Source organism: Leptodactylus fuscus, chromosome 10 (genome assembly GCF_031893055.1).
Source record: "Leptodactylus fuscus isolate aLepFus1 chromosome 10, aLepFus1.hap2, whole genome shotgun sequence".
In the NCBI taxonomy this organism is placed as follows: Eukaryota; Metazoa; Chordata; class Amphibia; order Anura; family Leptodactylidae; genus Leptodactylus; species Leptodactylus fuscus.
In genome coordinates, this window is record NC_134274.1 from 61968678 (window position 1) to 61985921 (window position 17244).

A 17244-nucleotide genomic window follows, 5' to 3' on the forward strand; every position below is an offset into this window, starting at 1 on the left:
GTGATGGTGCCATCAACACGAGTTCAGTTCCTGGGACTTATTCTAGACTCTCTCAACATGACGGTCTCTCTACCCTCTCCTCGCAAAAGGAAAATTGCTCGGGCGGCACATCATTTGTCTTCCACACGGAAGGTCACCATCAGGACGGCGATGAAGGTCCTCGGATTGATGTCCGCTGCCCTAGATGCAGTTCCTTGGGCCCTATGGCATATGCGCCCTCTACAGAACGAGATCTTGAGAGTCTGGAATCACAGTCCTTCAGGTTTACAGAAGCCAATCCAGTTAACCATCAGCACCCGGCAAACCTTGCCCTGGTGGACCCATCTGCGAGATGGGAAGTCCTCGGTCCAGCCCGCCTGGACCCTGTTGACTACAGATGCCTCCCTCACAGGCTGGGGAGCTTATCTGGGGGAGACCCCGGTTCAAGGTACATGGAATCAGCGGGAGAGGATGCACTCATCCAACTGGCGCGAGCTTACTGCAGTTCATCGAGCCCTTCTGTCATTTGCACCACTTCTACGAGGGAAAGCGGTCAAAGTAAGATCAGACAATCTGACGGCAGTCCACTATATCAACAAGCAGGGAGGAACCAGGTCCCCCTCGCTCATGCAAGTCACCAACCTGATCTTCTCCTGGGCAGAACAAAACCTCTCCCAGCTGGCCGCGGTACATATCCAGGGCCGCCTGAACATCCTAGCGGATCAACTCAGCAGAGGCCGACCGACCGCAGGCGAATGGTCCCTGAACCAGGACATCTTCCACTACCTGACCAGGAGGTGGGGTCTCCCCGAGGTGGATCTGATGGCCACCCAACACAATGCCAAAGTAGAAAGGTTTTGCTCCCTGTACCGGGAAGACAACCCTTTGGCTGTGGATGCCCTGTCAATACCATGGAGGTTCGAACTGGCATACGTGTTCCCTCCCATCCCGATGATACTGAAGGTATTGGCGAAACTCAGGCAGGACCAGACTTCGGCAATAGTGATCATGCCGTTCTGGCCAAAAAGGGCATGGTTCACCGACCTTATCCTTATGAGTCGGGGGAACTACTGGAGGCTTCCACCAGTCAGGAACCTGGTGTCACTGAACAGTCGGCCGTGCCTGGGCCTAGACAAATTCAACCTCACTGCCTGGAGGCTAACCGCGCCATACGCGCAGACAGAGGATTGTCCCAGGGAGTGCTAAGTACCTTAGCCCATTCAAGAGCAGAGGCAACCAATCAGAGCTACCAAAGGATCGCCCAGATATTCCGAGATTGGTGTACAGGCAGCCACCGCGATCCAGACAGAGATGCAGTCCTAGAGTTCTTACAGAACGGCTTGGAGAGAGGACTAGCACCTGCCACCCTCAAGGTTCAAGTGTCAGCTCTATCTGCTCTCCTGGAGACACGGTTATCACAAGATCCTCTTGTCAAACAGTTCCTTAGGGGGGCTGCCAGGCTCCGCCCCCAGGTACGGCCCCCTGTCCCCAGGTGGGACCTGGCCGCGGTTCTACAAGGGCTACGTGCGCCCCCCTTCGAACCCTTATCTGAAGTGGACTGGAAGTACCTGTCATTTAAAGTGACCTTTCTGTTGGCAATAACCTCCGCCAAGAGGGTTGGCGAATTGCAGGCTCTAGCAGCCTCCGAACCTTTCATAGCTTTCTTTCCTGACAGAGTACAGCTAAGGTTCGTCCCAGGATTCTTGCCGAAGGTACCCACACTTCAGAACACCAATCAAGTGATCACCCTACCGGGGTTCTTTCCCTCCCCTGCCACTGAGCAGGAGGAGAAGCTACACACACTGGATCTGGTAAGAGCACTACGTATCTACCTGGATCGTACAGCACCGTTCCGAAGATCAGAGAATCTTCTGGTTAATGTGTTTGGCCACAATAGAGGCGCTAAAGCATCAAAGGTAACCCTGTCTAGATGGATCAGAGAAGCTATCAGCTGTTCCCTACGGGCTCAGAATCTTCCTGTTCCAGATTTCCTACGAGCCCATGCCACCCGATCAGTGGCGACATCATGGGCAGAGACACGGTTCCTCTCCCTAGAGCAGATATGTGCTGCAGCCTCTTGGAGCTCACAGCTGACTTTTGCCAAACACTACAGATTGGACTGGCGTACGTCCGATGCTACAGCATTTGGGCACTCCGTCTTGGCATCAGCCTGCCAGGAGGTCCCGTCCTAGGGGAGATAATACTTGCTAAATCCCCAGTAGTGCTGCTGTTGGGCGTAGGGGGAAAGAAAGATTATGAATGATAATCTGTTTTCCCTTAGCCCAAACAGCAGCACAAGGCTCCCTCCCTAAGAGGTGCTATTGTACAGATTTTGTGTATGTGTGTGTAGCTCTTGGCATAGATTGCTCTGTATATCATACTTGTTACTAACACAAGGGAGGAGCAGGTCTTCCGGCCTCTTATAGAGGTCAAAAGCTGTTAGGTAATTAAAAATTCCACCTGTCCTAACAGCTCATAGGGGCAGGAATACCCAGTTGTGCTGCTGTTTGGGCTAAGGGAAAACAGATTATCATTCATAATCTTTCTGAGTTGTCCAGTTTAAGACAGAGTCAAATGCTATGTCCTGTGTCAATTCTTCACAGTTTTATGTGTTTGTTTGTCAGTAGATAAAAATTAATCTATGGTCATGTGGTGGACAGTCCTTGTTCACTAGGGACCGTCCAGGAAGGCAGACATGTCCAGCACAACCAGGGACTGTTTTTACATTATATGTGTTGGGAAGTCAGATTAAAAGTTAGTATTAAATAACCCAATTTTGTAATAACATTCTTTTCTCTATGTAGGACTAAGACAGTGCAGAAAATCACCAATGCTACCAGGGCTTTTATCTTCACAAATATCTTACTTATTATATTTGGTGTTACCTGTCTGATTAGCAATCTGCCATTACAAGTAAGTGATCAAAATTGCTAACAATTTTCTAACTCATGTTTAAAATCTATTGATAAGAGCTTATTTATAGAACAGGGTACATCATCAGTGTGCTAGCTGTTGTATTTACGGCCAGCACACTTTAATGGATCTACTTATATGATGTTTGCATATTCTTTTCCCAGAATACATATGTTGTAAGTCCATATACACCCAGGGGCCTTATGGGCCTTACAGCGAGGTGAAGAAAACTGTGTCCCTTTTAATTTTGGTGAAGATATTCTGGCAGGGCTTTGATCCCAGATCATGCTACCAAGCTTCAAGAAAACCTGGCATTGATCTATAGAGAGCTATCTTCCAAAAAGTGGATGTTACTTCCCAAAATAAGTTTTTGACGCAAAATCAAAATCAGCATGATGGATTTTTGCAATGGATTTAACCTTCTCATTGAAATGTATTATATATAAACAGTATAAATCCTCACAAAGAATTAACATGATGCAGATTTCAAAAAAGCACTGCATACTCGATGTAAAGGGGCTCCATCATTGGTGAAACGTGATTTGAGCTAGTGATATGCCTATTCAGGTGCTGCCACTCGTTTTTTAAAAGCCCCCCCCCCCTGTTTTTATTACATTACAGAGAGGCTCATTTACATATCGGCTTAACCGATATGTAATAAAAATGGGGGGGGGGGTCTTTTCAAAAAGGCTATTCAGGCATATCACTAGCTCAAATCACGTTTCACCATTGATAGAGCCCCTTTAAGTAAATCCCATTGCTAGGTTCACACCAGTGCTCAGAATTGCGCTCTTCAGGTCCACTTGGGGAACTAAGGAACGGAAACCTAATCCTCACATTAATATACATGTGAACAGTGTGTATTTATTATGTACATTATATATGTTAATATAGTTCATATAGGTCAATAAATGTAGTGAGCTCCTAGAGTTGGCTGTGAGAAGTGAAATCAGACCACGATATTGGAAAAAATTTAAATTAAAATTCAATCATTAAAATGACATTTTTTTTTCCTCCTCTCCTTGCGTCTTCTTCCAGCGCTGTCTTCAAAGTTCTAGGCGTGCGCAGTCGGCTCTGCCGTTGGGCCTTATTGTGTAAGCAGCCACAAAAAAATGGCCGCTTACACCAGTTTACTGTGTAAGTGGCCACAGGAAAATTGCCATGGGCATGGGCAGTTGGCTCTGCCCGAGGCCGCTCCAGACTCCAGACGAAGATAGAGGCAGCGCTGGAGATTTCTCTCGTAGCATTAGGGATGCTCCCAGTGCTGTTGGAGCACTGAGGACCGCCCCCAGTGCTGCAAGAGAACTCATTTACATACAGAAGAAAACCAGGACTTCTAACAAACGGCGGCATAGAGAAGACATCTAAAGGTAGGAGACAAATAGCCTTTCTTAAGGCTATTCCTACATGTTAGGGAGAAAAAAATGTCATTTTAATGATTGAATCCCTTTAAGCTATGACCCCTATAAAGAAGTTTTAACCTAGTTAGATTTATTATGTATTATTATTATTATTATATATTATAGATACACATACCTGTCCGACACCACCGCCATTCAAGGGGTTTTCAGGCATTAAATGTTAGACAGATTTGATACATCTATAGATCTCACAGCTCCTTTCAGATGAGGTACAAAAAGCGTCTAAAATACGTAATTGTGGTCTGTACGCCAGTTTTGGCCACAATGTGTCAATAAAGTGTATATAAAAACAGTGATGTAACTAATAAGCACAGAGCACAACTAGCCTTTTTCCATTCTCTAGCCAGGCCAATGGAGCATGCTGCCAACTATTTCATTGACAGTCAGTGGGATGCTGGGAATGAACAGGGGGTTGTCTTGGCTGCCATGTTGTGGGGTCTCCATTTAATGCAGGATGGTGTGGGTCCGAATCTCTAGACCCTATGCACCTAAAAGGCCATGGCAATGGGATTCCCAGCACACCTAGAAGCACCTTGCTGGACCTTCCAACGCATCCTGGGTCACTGCAAAGTTCCCATAGAAGAAGTTGTTGAGTGGTGGGCCCCATTGAATGCAGGATAGTTATGTTGTGCTCTTTTTTGAGGGGGAAGTACATTTTTCAATAACATTATTTACATATAAATTACTTAAGGTAGGTGGAAGAAGTGACAGTGCAGCCTATGTAGGTATTTTATGAAGATGAAACTTTCTCTCTTTCATGAAGCAACTGTTGGTTTCCAGTTTACGCAGTTGATGCAGTTGACCATATAACTATTGGTCATATAAGTATCATTATTTGTAATATCATTATTTGGTCAAAATGTAATCCCTACTTGGGGCCACACGGTGGCTCAGTGGTTAGCACTGCAGCCTTGCAGTGCTGGAGTCCTGGTGTTCAAATCCCACCAAGGGCAAAAAAATCCATCTGCAAGGAGTTTGTATGTTCTCCCCATGTTTGCATGGATTTCCATCCCATATTCCAAAAAGACATACTGATAGGGAAAAATGTACATTGTGAGCTCTATATGGGGCTCACAATCTACATAAAAAAAAAAAAAAAAAAAAATGTAATCCCTACTAATGCCATCTATTGTTCTTGGCAGTTCCTTACATTTATTTTCCATACCATGGTCAGAGGTTTCATCCACTCAGCATGTGGAGGATTGTATGCCGCAGTGTAAGTATACGTTTTCATGTAATTTTTATGTATGTATTTATGACATCAGGAAAACAACAGGTAATAGATAATATAGTCTTTATATTGGTGCTTTATATATTTTTTTAAAGTGAGAGAACATACAATAAATAATCCTAGACTGCCATCTAGTGTCAAAAGCTGAACGCTAGAAACGTGTATTAAGACTATAAAGATATAACTCATGATTTTGGGGACAGCGTGGGGTGTACAAAGGCAAACCTACAGTAGTTTAGAAGGAGCAGTTTTCACAGTTTCCCATGTCGACATTCCGAAAATTGTTTTGTTTGTCGATGCAGATGTAGGTCTTGTTGTTTGAGAGGATTAGTTGTACTTCCTATAGATACTATTTAATCTTCTTTGTAGCTAACTGAATGAAGTATGTATATGTATAGTGCAGTTTGATAAAATCTTGGAGATACTACATATGTAGGTATTATTTTTGTTATTGCTTATTTGTGTAATATATATACACTCACCGGCCACTTTATTAGGTACACCTGTCCAACTGCTCGTTAACACTTAATTTCTAATCAGCCAATCACATGGCGGCAACTCAGTGCATTTCGGCATGTAGACATGGTCAAGACAATCTCCTGCAGTTCAAACCGAGCATCAGTATGGGAAAGAAAGGTGATTTGAGTGCCTTTGAACGTGGCATGGTTGTTGGTGCCAGAAGGGCTGGTCTGAGTATTTCCGAAACTGCTGATCTACTGGGATTTTCACGCACAACCATCTCTAGGGTTTACAGAGAATGGTCCGAAAAAGAAAAAACATCCAGTGAGCGGCAGTTCTGTGGGCGGAAATGCGTTGTTGATGCCAGAGGTCAGAGGAGAATGGCCAGACTGGTTCGAGCTGATAGAAAGGCAACAGTGACTCAAATAGCCACCCGTTACAACCAAGGTAGCCAGAAGAGCATCTCTGAACGCACAGTACGTCGAACTTTGAGGCAGATGGGCTACAGCAGCAGAAGACCACACCGGGTGCCACTCCTTTCAGCTAAGAACAGGAAACTGAGGCTACAATTTGCACAAGCTCATCGAAATTGAACAATTGAAGATTGGAAAAACGTTGCCTGGTCTGATGAGTCTCGATTTCTGCTGCGACATTCGGATGGTAGGGTCAGAATTTGGCATCAACAACATGAAAGCATGGATCCATCCTGCCTTGTATCAACGGTTCAGGCTGGTGGTGGTGGTGTCATGGTGTGGGGAATATTTTCTTGGCACTCTTTGGGCCCCTTGGTACCAATTGAGCATCGTTGCAACGCCAAAGCCTACCTGAGTATTGTTGCTGACCATGTCCATCCCTTTATGACCACAATGTACCCAACATCTGATGGCTACTTTCAGCAGGATAATGCGCCATGTCATAAAGCTGGAATCATCTCAGACTGGTTTCTTGAACATGACAATGAGTTCACTGTACTCCAATGGCCTCCACAGTCACCAGATCTCAATCCAATAGAGCATCTTTGGGATGTGGTGGAACGGGAGATTCGCATCATGGATGTGCAGCTGACAAATCTGCGGCAACTGTGTGATGCCATCATGTCAATATGGACCAAAATCTCTGAGGAATGCTTCCAGCACCTTGTTGAATCTATGCCACGAAGAATTGAGGCAGTTCTGAAGGCAAAAGGGGGTCCAACCCGTTACTAGCATGGTGTACCTAATAAAGTGGCCGGTGAGTGTATATATATATATATATATATATATATATATATATATATATTATATCTCATCCCCACATTTCTAAAAATGGTGCAAAAAAAGCATCAAGTCATCAAGTGTTTTAGACATTTTTTAAACACTTTTATGACTTGTATAAAAAAAAGGGCTTGACTTAGTATAAAGGGGTGTGGCTTCATGCAAAGTGGGTGTGACCTACGTTACAACATGGTACACCAAAAATGCAACAAAATTTTTCAGCATTTTTCTGGCCAACTGTGTAAGGCGAGGTATAATTCTTAAGTTCAAGAATCAAACAGCATCAGACACTAATAGAAATAAAGATTTCTCTACTGCTTATTTTAACAGCTTTTCAGCACATATTATCAATGTATGAACATGGAGAGAAAATTTTTACCTGTAACACTTAAAAGTTTTTTCTATTCCTACATTTTAGGTTCCCATCAGGTCATTTTGGGACTCTTACTGGACTGCAGTCACTACTCAGTGCAGTATTTGCTTTATTACAGGAGCCATTATATAGGGCTATGCTTGGGCCTCTGCATGGGAATGGGTTTTGGGTAAGAGTTCATTTGTGTTATCAATTATATTTATTATCCATATTTCTAGTATGTCTGCTATTATTTCTCTTATAAGGATTGGGGAATTTGAATAGTGTATGTCATTTTGTAAACATTTTCTTACACACAATATAATTATTAGAGATGAGTGAACAGTGAAATGTTCGAAGTTCAATGTTCGATTCGAGTAGCCGCTCAATACTTGACTGTTCGATCAAACATCGAACCCCATTATAGTCTATGGGGAATAAATACTCGTTTAGGGGGAAACCACTCTTCGACTCAGGAGAGTCACCAAGTCCACTATGACACCCCAGGAAATGATGCCAACACCCTGGAATGCAACTGGGACATCAGGAGAAGCATGCCTGGGGACATCTAACATGCCCAAGTCACTGTATTACGTCGGGATTCCTGTCAGCTTGCGATATGCGCAAGCTGACTTTTTCCCATAGGAATGCATTGACCAGCGTTGATTGGCCGAATGCCATACAGAGTACAGCATTCGGTCAATCAACGCTGGTTCCGGAGGGTCGTCTGTGAGGAGGCAGAGTCTAAGATCGGACCAGAATGGAGACTACTGTGGACCGATCTTAGACTCCGCCTCCTCCGGCAGAACCAGCGTTGATTGGCCGAATGCTGTAGTCTGTATGGCATTTGGCCAATCAACGCTGGTCAGTGCATTCCTATGGGAAAAAGTCAGCTCACGCATATCGCAAGCTGACAGGGATCCCGACCAGATAGAGCCCCAAAAAGCTGTGTGAGTAACATTCCCCCCTAAATAAAGGTAATCCCTAGCTAACCCTGTCTGTACATCTGTCCCTTTCTCACAGTCACATAGTTCACAGTCTCATATGAACCGGAAATTAAATCCACTGTTCGTATAAATTGGAGTTCACCTGAATTAGCCAGCCAAATTACTTTTTCCAATTTTTTTTCAATGCCTCCATTGTCGTAGCTCCTGTCCCACCTCCCCTGCGCAGTTATTGGTGCAAAAAAAGCGCCAGGGAAGGTGGGAGGGGAATCGAACTTTTAGTGAGTTTGCCACCTGGTGTTCGACTCGAATCGAACATCTCGAACAGCCTGATATCCGATCGAACATGTACTTGATCGAACGCTGTTCGCTCATCTCTAATAATTATATATGATCATCTAGTGGCTGATTTATCCACACAGAGATGCATATATAAGCAGATCACCCATTGGTCTTCTCAGAGAAACAGACTCTTAGGCAGAAGGATGAATTCCCTAAGTTTACATGCAGTTTACATTACTGGGATCCTCTTTCAAGCCCCCGCCCATGGCACCATCTGCAGTGACCATAATACAGACATAATAAAACCCAGTGAAGTGACAGGACAAGTATAAAAAACTATGATGCCACAGTACATGATAAGAAGTACAGTGATACAGTGATGTATTAATGTGATGTTTTAATACTTCAGTGGGCCCTGGAGTATTAAAGTTTTCCTAAGTTTTCGTTAAGTGCCCCCTTCCCCTCCCCGAATAATGACCTTAAATATATAATATATTCATGTTAAAAAAAATGTACTCTCCGAACCCAGTTCCCACAGTATTTCATGCAGGTTCTGGCTGTAGTGATGTCTGTGGCTCAGCGCTGGGTGCTCCTCCCTGACAAAGACATCATCAGCTGGAACCTGAAGGAGGAGTATGGAGCTTCACCAGCTTTACCATTGTATTAAACTTTATTTGCCTCCTAAGGAGGCAGATTGAGTTGAGATAACTGCCTGCCATCTACAACAGTGGGACTGTCCCACTCCATTCGGGCCTGCACCGTTTGCCGTATGGTTAGGGATGAAGCAGGGATAATATTACAGAACAGAATTGCAAACATTATTATATCTATAAATTACTGAATTGGTTGGCAGAATGACTATTTGATCGCCCTCAAGCCCTAGGGCCTATGTACAACTGCATCCTCTGTATTCAAGATTGGCCTCTTACTGTTTGATCATTTGGTAACAATGCTGCCCCTCTAGGCAATGACAGGACAACATATATGATCAAGTAGTCATTCTTCCAGTACATTCTTCCAACCTACACTCAATATATTGGCTGACTGAAGGACCTTTAACATAGCACTGGATAACCTGAATAATATAAGTCTTTCCTCTACAAAGCACATAATATTGTTTCTCTTGCAGGTAAACTTGGGTCTCCTAATATTTTCCTTTGCCGGATTTATCCTTCCTGGATACTTACTTGTATACCGCCAGCGTCTTATTAAAGCGAAAGCCACAAAAGAAAAGGATCCAGCTGCTGCCCAACTACAACACTCAAACTTCCCCAATGGAGTGCCAGAGACCACAGCTTAGTGAAATCCAACACGTCAAAGTGGTTTAAGGCAATAGGATGCAAAATGTGACCATAAGAGTCATTATGTATTTATTGTAATATAGTACAAGCAGTTACCTGATAATCTCCTGATATATTGGAAATATCTCATATCCAGGAGAACAGATATAAATTTATTGACATGCCTTGTTCAAGTGTTTAAAGTCAATGTGGAAAAACTTCAGGCAGAAGACATTGGCTTTTCTTTTCTCAGCAGATTGTGTTAATGTAAAATATATTATATACGGTGTCAAGTAGGTGAAGATACAGAGTATTCAGTCCATAGACAGGATGAACAACTAACCATTTCAACATGACCATAAACATGCCAAGGAATCTCACGTTTACATTTTTCTTTGATGTTTGTACTTTACAATGAATAGAGTATAAAGCTATGAACAAGGACCCTATGATCAAGCAGAGACTGCTACTCCACGCATAGGATGAACCATAGACTTCTATAGAAACAGTTGTAAATAAAATGTGTTATAGCTTTCTCAGGGCAGAAAATGTAAGTGTGTGTAATAGACCAGTGTGATAGGAAACAGCCATTAAAACTTGAATCATTTTTATTCTTTGACTAAGATATTGGCCTGAATGTTAGTGATCACCCATAAGCAACATTTGTTGGCACAGTTCAATCAAATATATGCAATGTATATTACTCCTACAAACTGTTCCCTCATCACCCTTCCCCTATGTCCCCATAGACAGAGAACATTTAACAATGTAAGGCCACCAGGGGTGAACCTACCTTTTTCGCCACCGGAGGCGGACGACAGAAAGCTGCCTCCGCCGGGAGGAGGGGGCGGAGCAAAGGGGGCGTGGTGGAGCGGCGTTAGCAGGCAGAGAGCAGGCAGGTAGAGGACCTGCTCTCTGCTAAGCGTGAGGGGAGGCCGCTGGAGCAGCACTGCGTCCACAGGGCCTCCCCAATCCACCGCTCGGTGACGCTAAGCCAGTCCAGGACAGCTTGTGTAAGAAGATGCCATACCATCCATGCTCTACATGTTTAGCTTTTGAGTGACCACCGTGCTTTGTTTCCTTTATGGTGTGCTGCCTGGAAGATAAAAACTTGACCCTATATTTCCCCTAAATAATTCAGATGAATGCTGGGTAAAATAGTTGTGGTATTCCCTATGATCAGCTTACAAAAATGTCACTTGGATAATAAGATTAAAAAAAGACACATATCCAACAAAGTCCAACCGGTAATCATGTGGTGTTGGTTTAGAGGAAGGCAATATTGGGTCAGTCAGTCTATATTAGGGGAAAAGTGCTTTCGATGTTATAAGTTATAACCAAAAAAAAAAATCCCTGGATCAATGTCTTGTCTCCAACAACCATAACCATAGCTTGTAATAGCGTTAAAAAAGGCATGATCCCTTTAATGGACCATGTTCACTTACTTTCTATTAATTGTGACTTATGCAGATCTCCATGTGAAAGCAAATTATGGTCATTATTTTTTCCCAGAAACAGGAACTGACCTATTCATGATACTGTGAAGGCCTCATCTTTCCTGTCAGGGTAAAGATGACCTATCCCGACCTTCAGCAATTCAAGCTCTTAGCAACTGTTAATGGCTGCTGCTTTGCTGATTCCAGCACAGTTGGAATTTTCTGTCTAGCTCCCACTGTTCTTGAGCAACAAGTGCAGTTAGTTTTGGTGCCTGATGTGCCATTTTTAGCTCTGTAGTGTCTGAAGGCAGCCAGTGTCAGAGCTCAGAATCATACCTCTTGTCTGCAGCTCCCTGGCACCATCCTGCTGACAATAAAGAGACTTAATAGTATATCAGACACCAAAAATAACAGCATTGATTGCTGGTACTAGAGAAATAATTCCAACTGTGCCAGAAACAGTGGAGCAGCACTTAATAACTGATGTAAAAGGCTGGACAAGTTGCAAGGGGTGAAAGGTTTATTTAACTTAATTAAAATGATTTTGTGGGACCAATCAGTAGATAGAAAGATGGCTCTATGGCAGGGGACAGCAGATTTGCCATTACAAATATACAGTGGAAACATAGTGGATAAGATTCACCCAAATTTCACCCATAAGCCCGAAGCTTTTTAAACCCACAACATTATTGATACAGGTTTCAGGAAGAATTCAACAGCATGTTTATTGAGTTTTTTAAACCAGATCTTTCATGCAGCTCTTTTACATGCATGAGTCCACTTTCCTGGTACTGGAAAACACAGCTTTTTTTACCGATATCTAATTGCCACAATATAAGTTGGGTTCACACAAGCTTTGCATACTGTGAAAAAATGCTGTTAGAAAAGCATTACATTTCATGATGTTTTTTTGCTTCTTTGCCTTTTTTTTCCTTACGTTTTAAGATAAAAATATGCCTGAAAAAAATGCAGTAAAAATGCTTCAAATAAAAAAACACCAAGGAGAAAAAACACTCAGTAATACTGACGATTTAGCCTAAGGCAGAAACACAGCTTTTTTTTGTTGCAGTTTTTTTGCGACAGAATAGGAATGGGAAATATATAGGAATATACTTCTTCCTTCTGCTCAATCCACTCCTGGCTTTGGCTCGAGAAACCGCAACAAAATTTGCAACAAAAAAATCTGCGTTTCCTCAGCCTATGGGTGCATTCACACTGAGTAAATGCTAGCTTATTCTGAACGTAAAACACGTTCAGAATAAGCGGCGTCTAAAGCAGCTCCATTCATTTCTATGGGAGCAGGGATACGAGCGCTCCCCATAGAAATGAATGGGCTGCTTCTTTCACTCCGTGCAGTCCCATTGAAGTGAATGGGGAGTGCCGGCGTGTACGCTCCGGCATGAGCAGAGCTTGCCGTATACGCCGGCACTCCCCATTCACTTCAATGGGACTGCACGGAGTGAAAGAAGCAGACCATTCATTTCTATGGGGAGCGCTCGTATCCCCGCTCCCATAGAAATGAATGGAGCTGCTTTAGACGCCGCTTATTCTGAACGTGTTTTACGTTCAGAATAAGCTAGCGTTTACTCAGTGTGAATGCACCCTAATATAGCTTTTTTAAAGTAAAAAAAACACCATGCAAAACCTATAAGTGAAGGTAGCCTTGAGGTTAATGTTGCACACAGAGGAGGAGATTTATAGCATAATTTGCACTAAAAACCGTCTAAGGCTAAGGCCCCACGGGCCGTAATCGCAGCGCTAAAGCGCTGCGGAAAGAACCGCAGTGTGGTTCTTTCTGCAGCGCTTTCAACAGAAAGTTCGCAGAGTTTTCCTTTGTGGACTTTCTGTTACAATTATATCTATGGGAAAGCTGCCGGCGTTTCCGTAGATATAATTGACATGCTGCGATTTTCAAAACCGCAACAGTTTTGAAAATCGCAGCGTGTCCGCGCTGTAATTTTTTAAGCAAAGTGGACATGGGATTCGTATGAATCCCATCCACTTTGCTTGCACTGTAAAACACCGCGATTTTTCCTGCAGTGTTTCCACCACGGAAAAATCGCGGCATTTACGTCCCGTGGGGCCCCAACCTTAGGCTAAGGCCCCACGTTGCAGAAACGCAGCTTTTTTGAGCCAAAGTCAGGAGTGGATTGAGCAGAAGGGAGAAGTATAAGAACTTCCTATATATTTCCCATTCCTTTTGTGGTCACTCCTAAGTTTGGCTCAAAAAAATGCAGCAAAATCTGCAACAACAAAAGCTGCGTTTCTGCAACGTGGGGCCTTAGCCTCAGGCTGAGGCTCCACATTGCCAAAAAGCAGCTTTTGTTGTTGCAGATTTTGCTGCGGTTTTTTGAGCTAAAGCCAAGAGTGTATTTAACAGAAAACAAATGTCCAAGTGCTTCCTTTATATTTTTCATTCCTTTCCAATCCACTCCTGGCTTTGGATAAAAAAAAAAACGCAGCAAAATCTACAACAAAAAAAGCTGCGTTTCCACAATGTGGGGTTCAGCCTTAGGGCCCCTTCACACGGTGTAAGCGCGCCGCCCATTTATACACATGTCCGAGCATGGCGCTTCAAAACAGAGCCCATTGATTTCAATGGGAAGCGCACATATATCGGCAAAACGCGCGTTTTTCGCTTCCCATTCACTTCTATTGCTTTCTTCAGGCAGGAAAAAATGCTAGCAGAAAAAAAACCTAGCCCTCTACATAGACCACCATTCTATGGAGGCGGATTTTGAGGCGAAATCCGTTGTCAAAATCCGCCTCCTTGTGAGGGGGCCACGCGGTGGCTCAGTGGTTAGCACTGTAGCCTTGCAGCACTGGGTCCTGGTGTTCAAATCCCACCAAGGGCAAAAAACCATCTGCAAGGAGTTTGTATGTTCTCCCCGTGTTTGCATGGATTTTCATCCCGTATTCCAAAAAAGACATACTGATAGGGAAAAAAAATGTACATTGTGAGCTCTATGTGGGGCTCACAAGCTACAAAAAAAAAAAAAATCCACCTCCTTGTGTGAACTAGCCCTTAGACAGTATTAGTAAATCTGCCCAAGAGTTTTTTGGGGTAAAAAGGCTGTTTTTTAAGCCTTATTCCAATGTCTGCATACATACGTGAATATGCAATCTGCTTTTTCATCATGTATCCATAATTCCAGTGTGCTTATTCAGTCATCGATTTTTAACTGGGTCAATTAAAAAGAAATTGAAGCCGTTTTGTTTTCAATTATGCAGATGCATCACATCAATGAAAGGTTATAGATCCGTGAAAAAAAACATATTGCATCTGTGTATCCATTTTTCATGGACTCAGGGACATAGAAAATATAGGAAATATAAAATAGTTGATCTCTTTTTCGCAGACCTGAAAAATGGTACAGCCACAGCCAACATAGCACCCGCAGATGAGCATGGGGAGTACTATCTGCGATTAGCACAGACTTCACACATCTTACCTTATGCAATTTTCAAGGAAAGAAAGAGATGGATCCAGCAGCATTCTTTTTGAATCCTCTTTTTACCGTCAAAACTTATGCGAAACCGGCCTATCTTATTCATGCATCAGTGATTTTCATCAGTGATTGGAAGCCAAAACCAAAAGTGGAACTATATACGTGTAAGATATAATGGTTATACCATGGAATAATACTCCTGGTTCTGGCACACAATCACTGATGCAAATCATTGACCAAAATACTGATGTGTGAATACGACCTAACTGTAAATAACTAGAGATGAGTGAACACTGTTCGGATCAGCCGTTCCGAACAGCACGCTCCCATAGAAATGAATGGAAGCACCTGGCACGGCGACCAGCCGCCAGCAAAGTGTACGTGCCAGGTGCTTCCATTCATTTCTAAGGGAGCGTACTGTTTGGAACGGCTGATCTGAACAGTGTTCGCTCATGTCTACAAATAACATATTAGAAGCAGCAATTTAGAAATAATAGTTATACAATTTTGCTTTTATTCAGTTAATCTTACCCTTGTTTAATATACCTGTCTTAAATATTTTAGGTAGTTTAGTTAATTAAATTCAATGTTACAGTTTTCTCTGGTACAAACGTGATATTTGCTTTCTTACATTAAGTAGTATACTAAGGCTAAGGCTCCACGTAGTAGACGGCAGCCAAAAGTGCTGTGGCAGAAATGCATGGCCAAATCGTGGAATTAACGCGTTAGGCCGGGGCTTCTCAGGACGGAAACGTCGTGATTTGCCTGGTGCAGAAACACGGCAACAAAAATCACGGCGTTTTACAGTACAGGCACAGTGGATGTGATTCTAGGGAATCCCATACCCCCCTTTGCGGTAAAAACTACCGTGCGGACTTACCGTGATTTTCAAAACTGGTGCAGTTTTGAAAATCGCAGCATAACAATTATACCTATGGAAACGCCAGCGGTTTCCCCATAGGTATAATAAGTATAATTGTAACAGAAAGAAGAATCGAGATGTGTTGCCACTGCGTTTTTTCCTGCAGTGCTTTTTTGCTGTGGGATGTCCCATGGGGTCTTAACTAGAGATGAGCGAACAGTGTTCTATCGAACACATGTTCGATCGGATATCAGGGTGTTCGCCATGTTCGAATCGAATCGAACACCACGTGGTAAAGTGCGCCAAAATTCGATTCCCCTCCCACCTTCCCTGGCGCCTTTTTTGCACCAATAACAGCGCAGGGGAGGTGGGACAGGAACTACGACACTGGGGGCATTGAAAAAAATTGGAAAAAGTCATTGGCTGCCGAAATCAGGTGACCTCCATTTTAGACGAATAGTGGATTTCAAATCCGGGTCATATGAGAATGTGAACTTTGTGACTATGAGACAGGGATAGCTGTACAGGCAGGGATAGCTAGGGATAACCTTTATTTAGGGGGGAATGTTATTAAAAATAACTTTTTGGGGCTCTATCGGGTGTGTAATTGTGATTTTTGTGAGATAAACTTTTTCCCATAGGGATGCATTGGCCAGCGCTGATTGGCCGAATTCCGTACTCTGGCCAATCAGTGCTGGCCAATGCATTCTATTAGCTTGATGAAGCAGAGTGTGCACAAGGGTTCAAGCGCACCCTCGGCTCTGATGTAGCAGAGCCGAGGCTGCACAAGGGTTCAAGCGCACCCTCGGCTCTGATGTAGGAGAGCCGAGGGTGCACTTGAACCCTTGTGCACCCTCAGCTCTGCTACATCAGAGCCGAGGGTGCGCTTGAACCCTTGTGCACACTCTGCTTCATCAAGCTAATAGAATGCATTGGCCAGCGCTGATTGGCCAATGTATTCTATTAGCCTGATGAAGTAGAGCTGAATGTGTGTGCTAAGCACACACATTCAGCTCTACTTCATCGGGCTAATAGAATGCATTGGCCAGCGCTGATTGGCCAGAGTACGGAACTCGACCAATCAGCGCTGGCTCTGCTGGAGGAGGCGGAGTCTAAGATCGCTCCACACCAGTCTCCATTCAGGTCCGACCTTAGACTCCGCCTCCTCCGGCAGAGCCAGCGCTGATTGGCCGAAGGCTGGCCAATGCATTCCTATGCGAATGCAGAGACTTAGCAGTGCTGAGTCAGTTTTGCTCAACTACACATCTGATGCACACTCGGCACTGCTACATCAGATGTAGCAATCTGATGTAGCAGAGCCGAGGGTGCACTAGAACCCCTGTGCAAACTCAGTTCACGCTAATAGAATGCATTGGCCAGCGC

General features: G+C 43.7%; 1 protein-coding gene across 2 annotated transcripts in view; it reads left to right on the forward strand.

The window, feature by feature from the left end:
* Positions 1–12815, forward strand: part of SLC43A1 (solute carrier family 43 member 1) — a 76220-nt gene extending 63405 nt beyond the window's left edge. For both annotated transcript variants that reach the window (XM_075258348.1, XM_075258349.1), the window contains exons 12-15: positions 2784–2892; positions 5456–5529; positions 7675–7798; positions 9964–12815. In XM_075258348.1, coding sequence (XP_075114449.1) covers positions 2784–2892; positions 5456–5529; positions 7675–7798; positions 9964–10134 — 478 coding nt within the window. In that variant the 3' untranslated portion in view covers positions 10135–12815. The remainder of the gene's footprint in view (positions 1–2783; positions 2893–5455; positions 5530–7674; positions 7799–9963) is intronic.
* The last annotated feature ends 4429 nt before the right edge of the window (positions 12816–17244 follow it).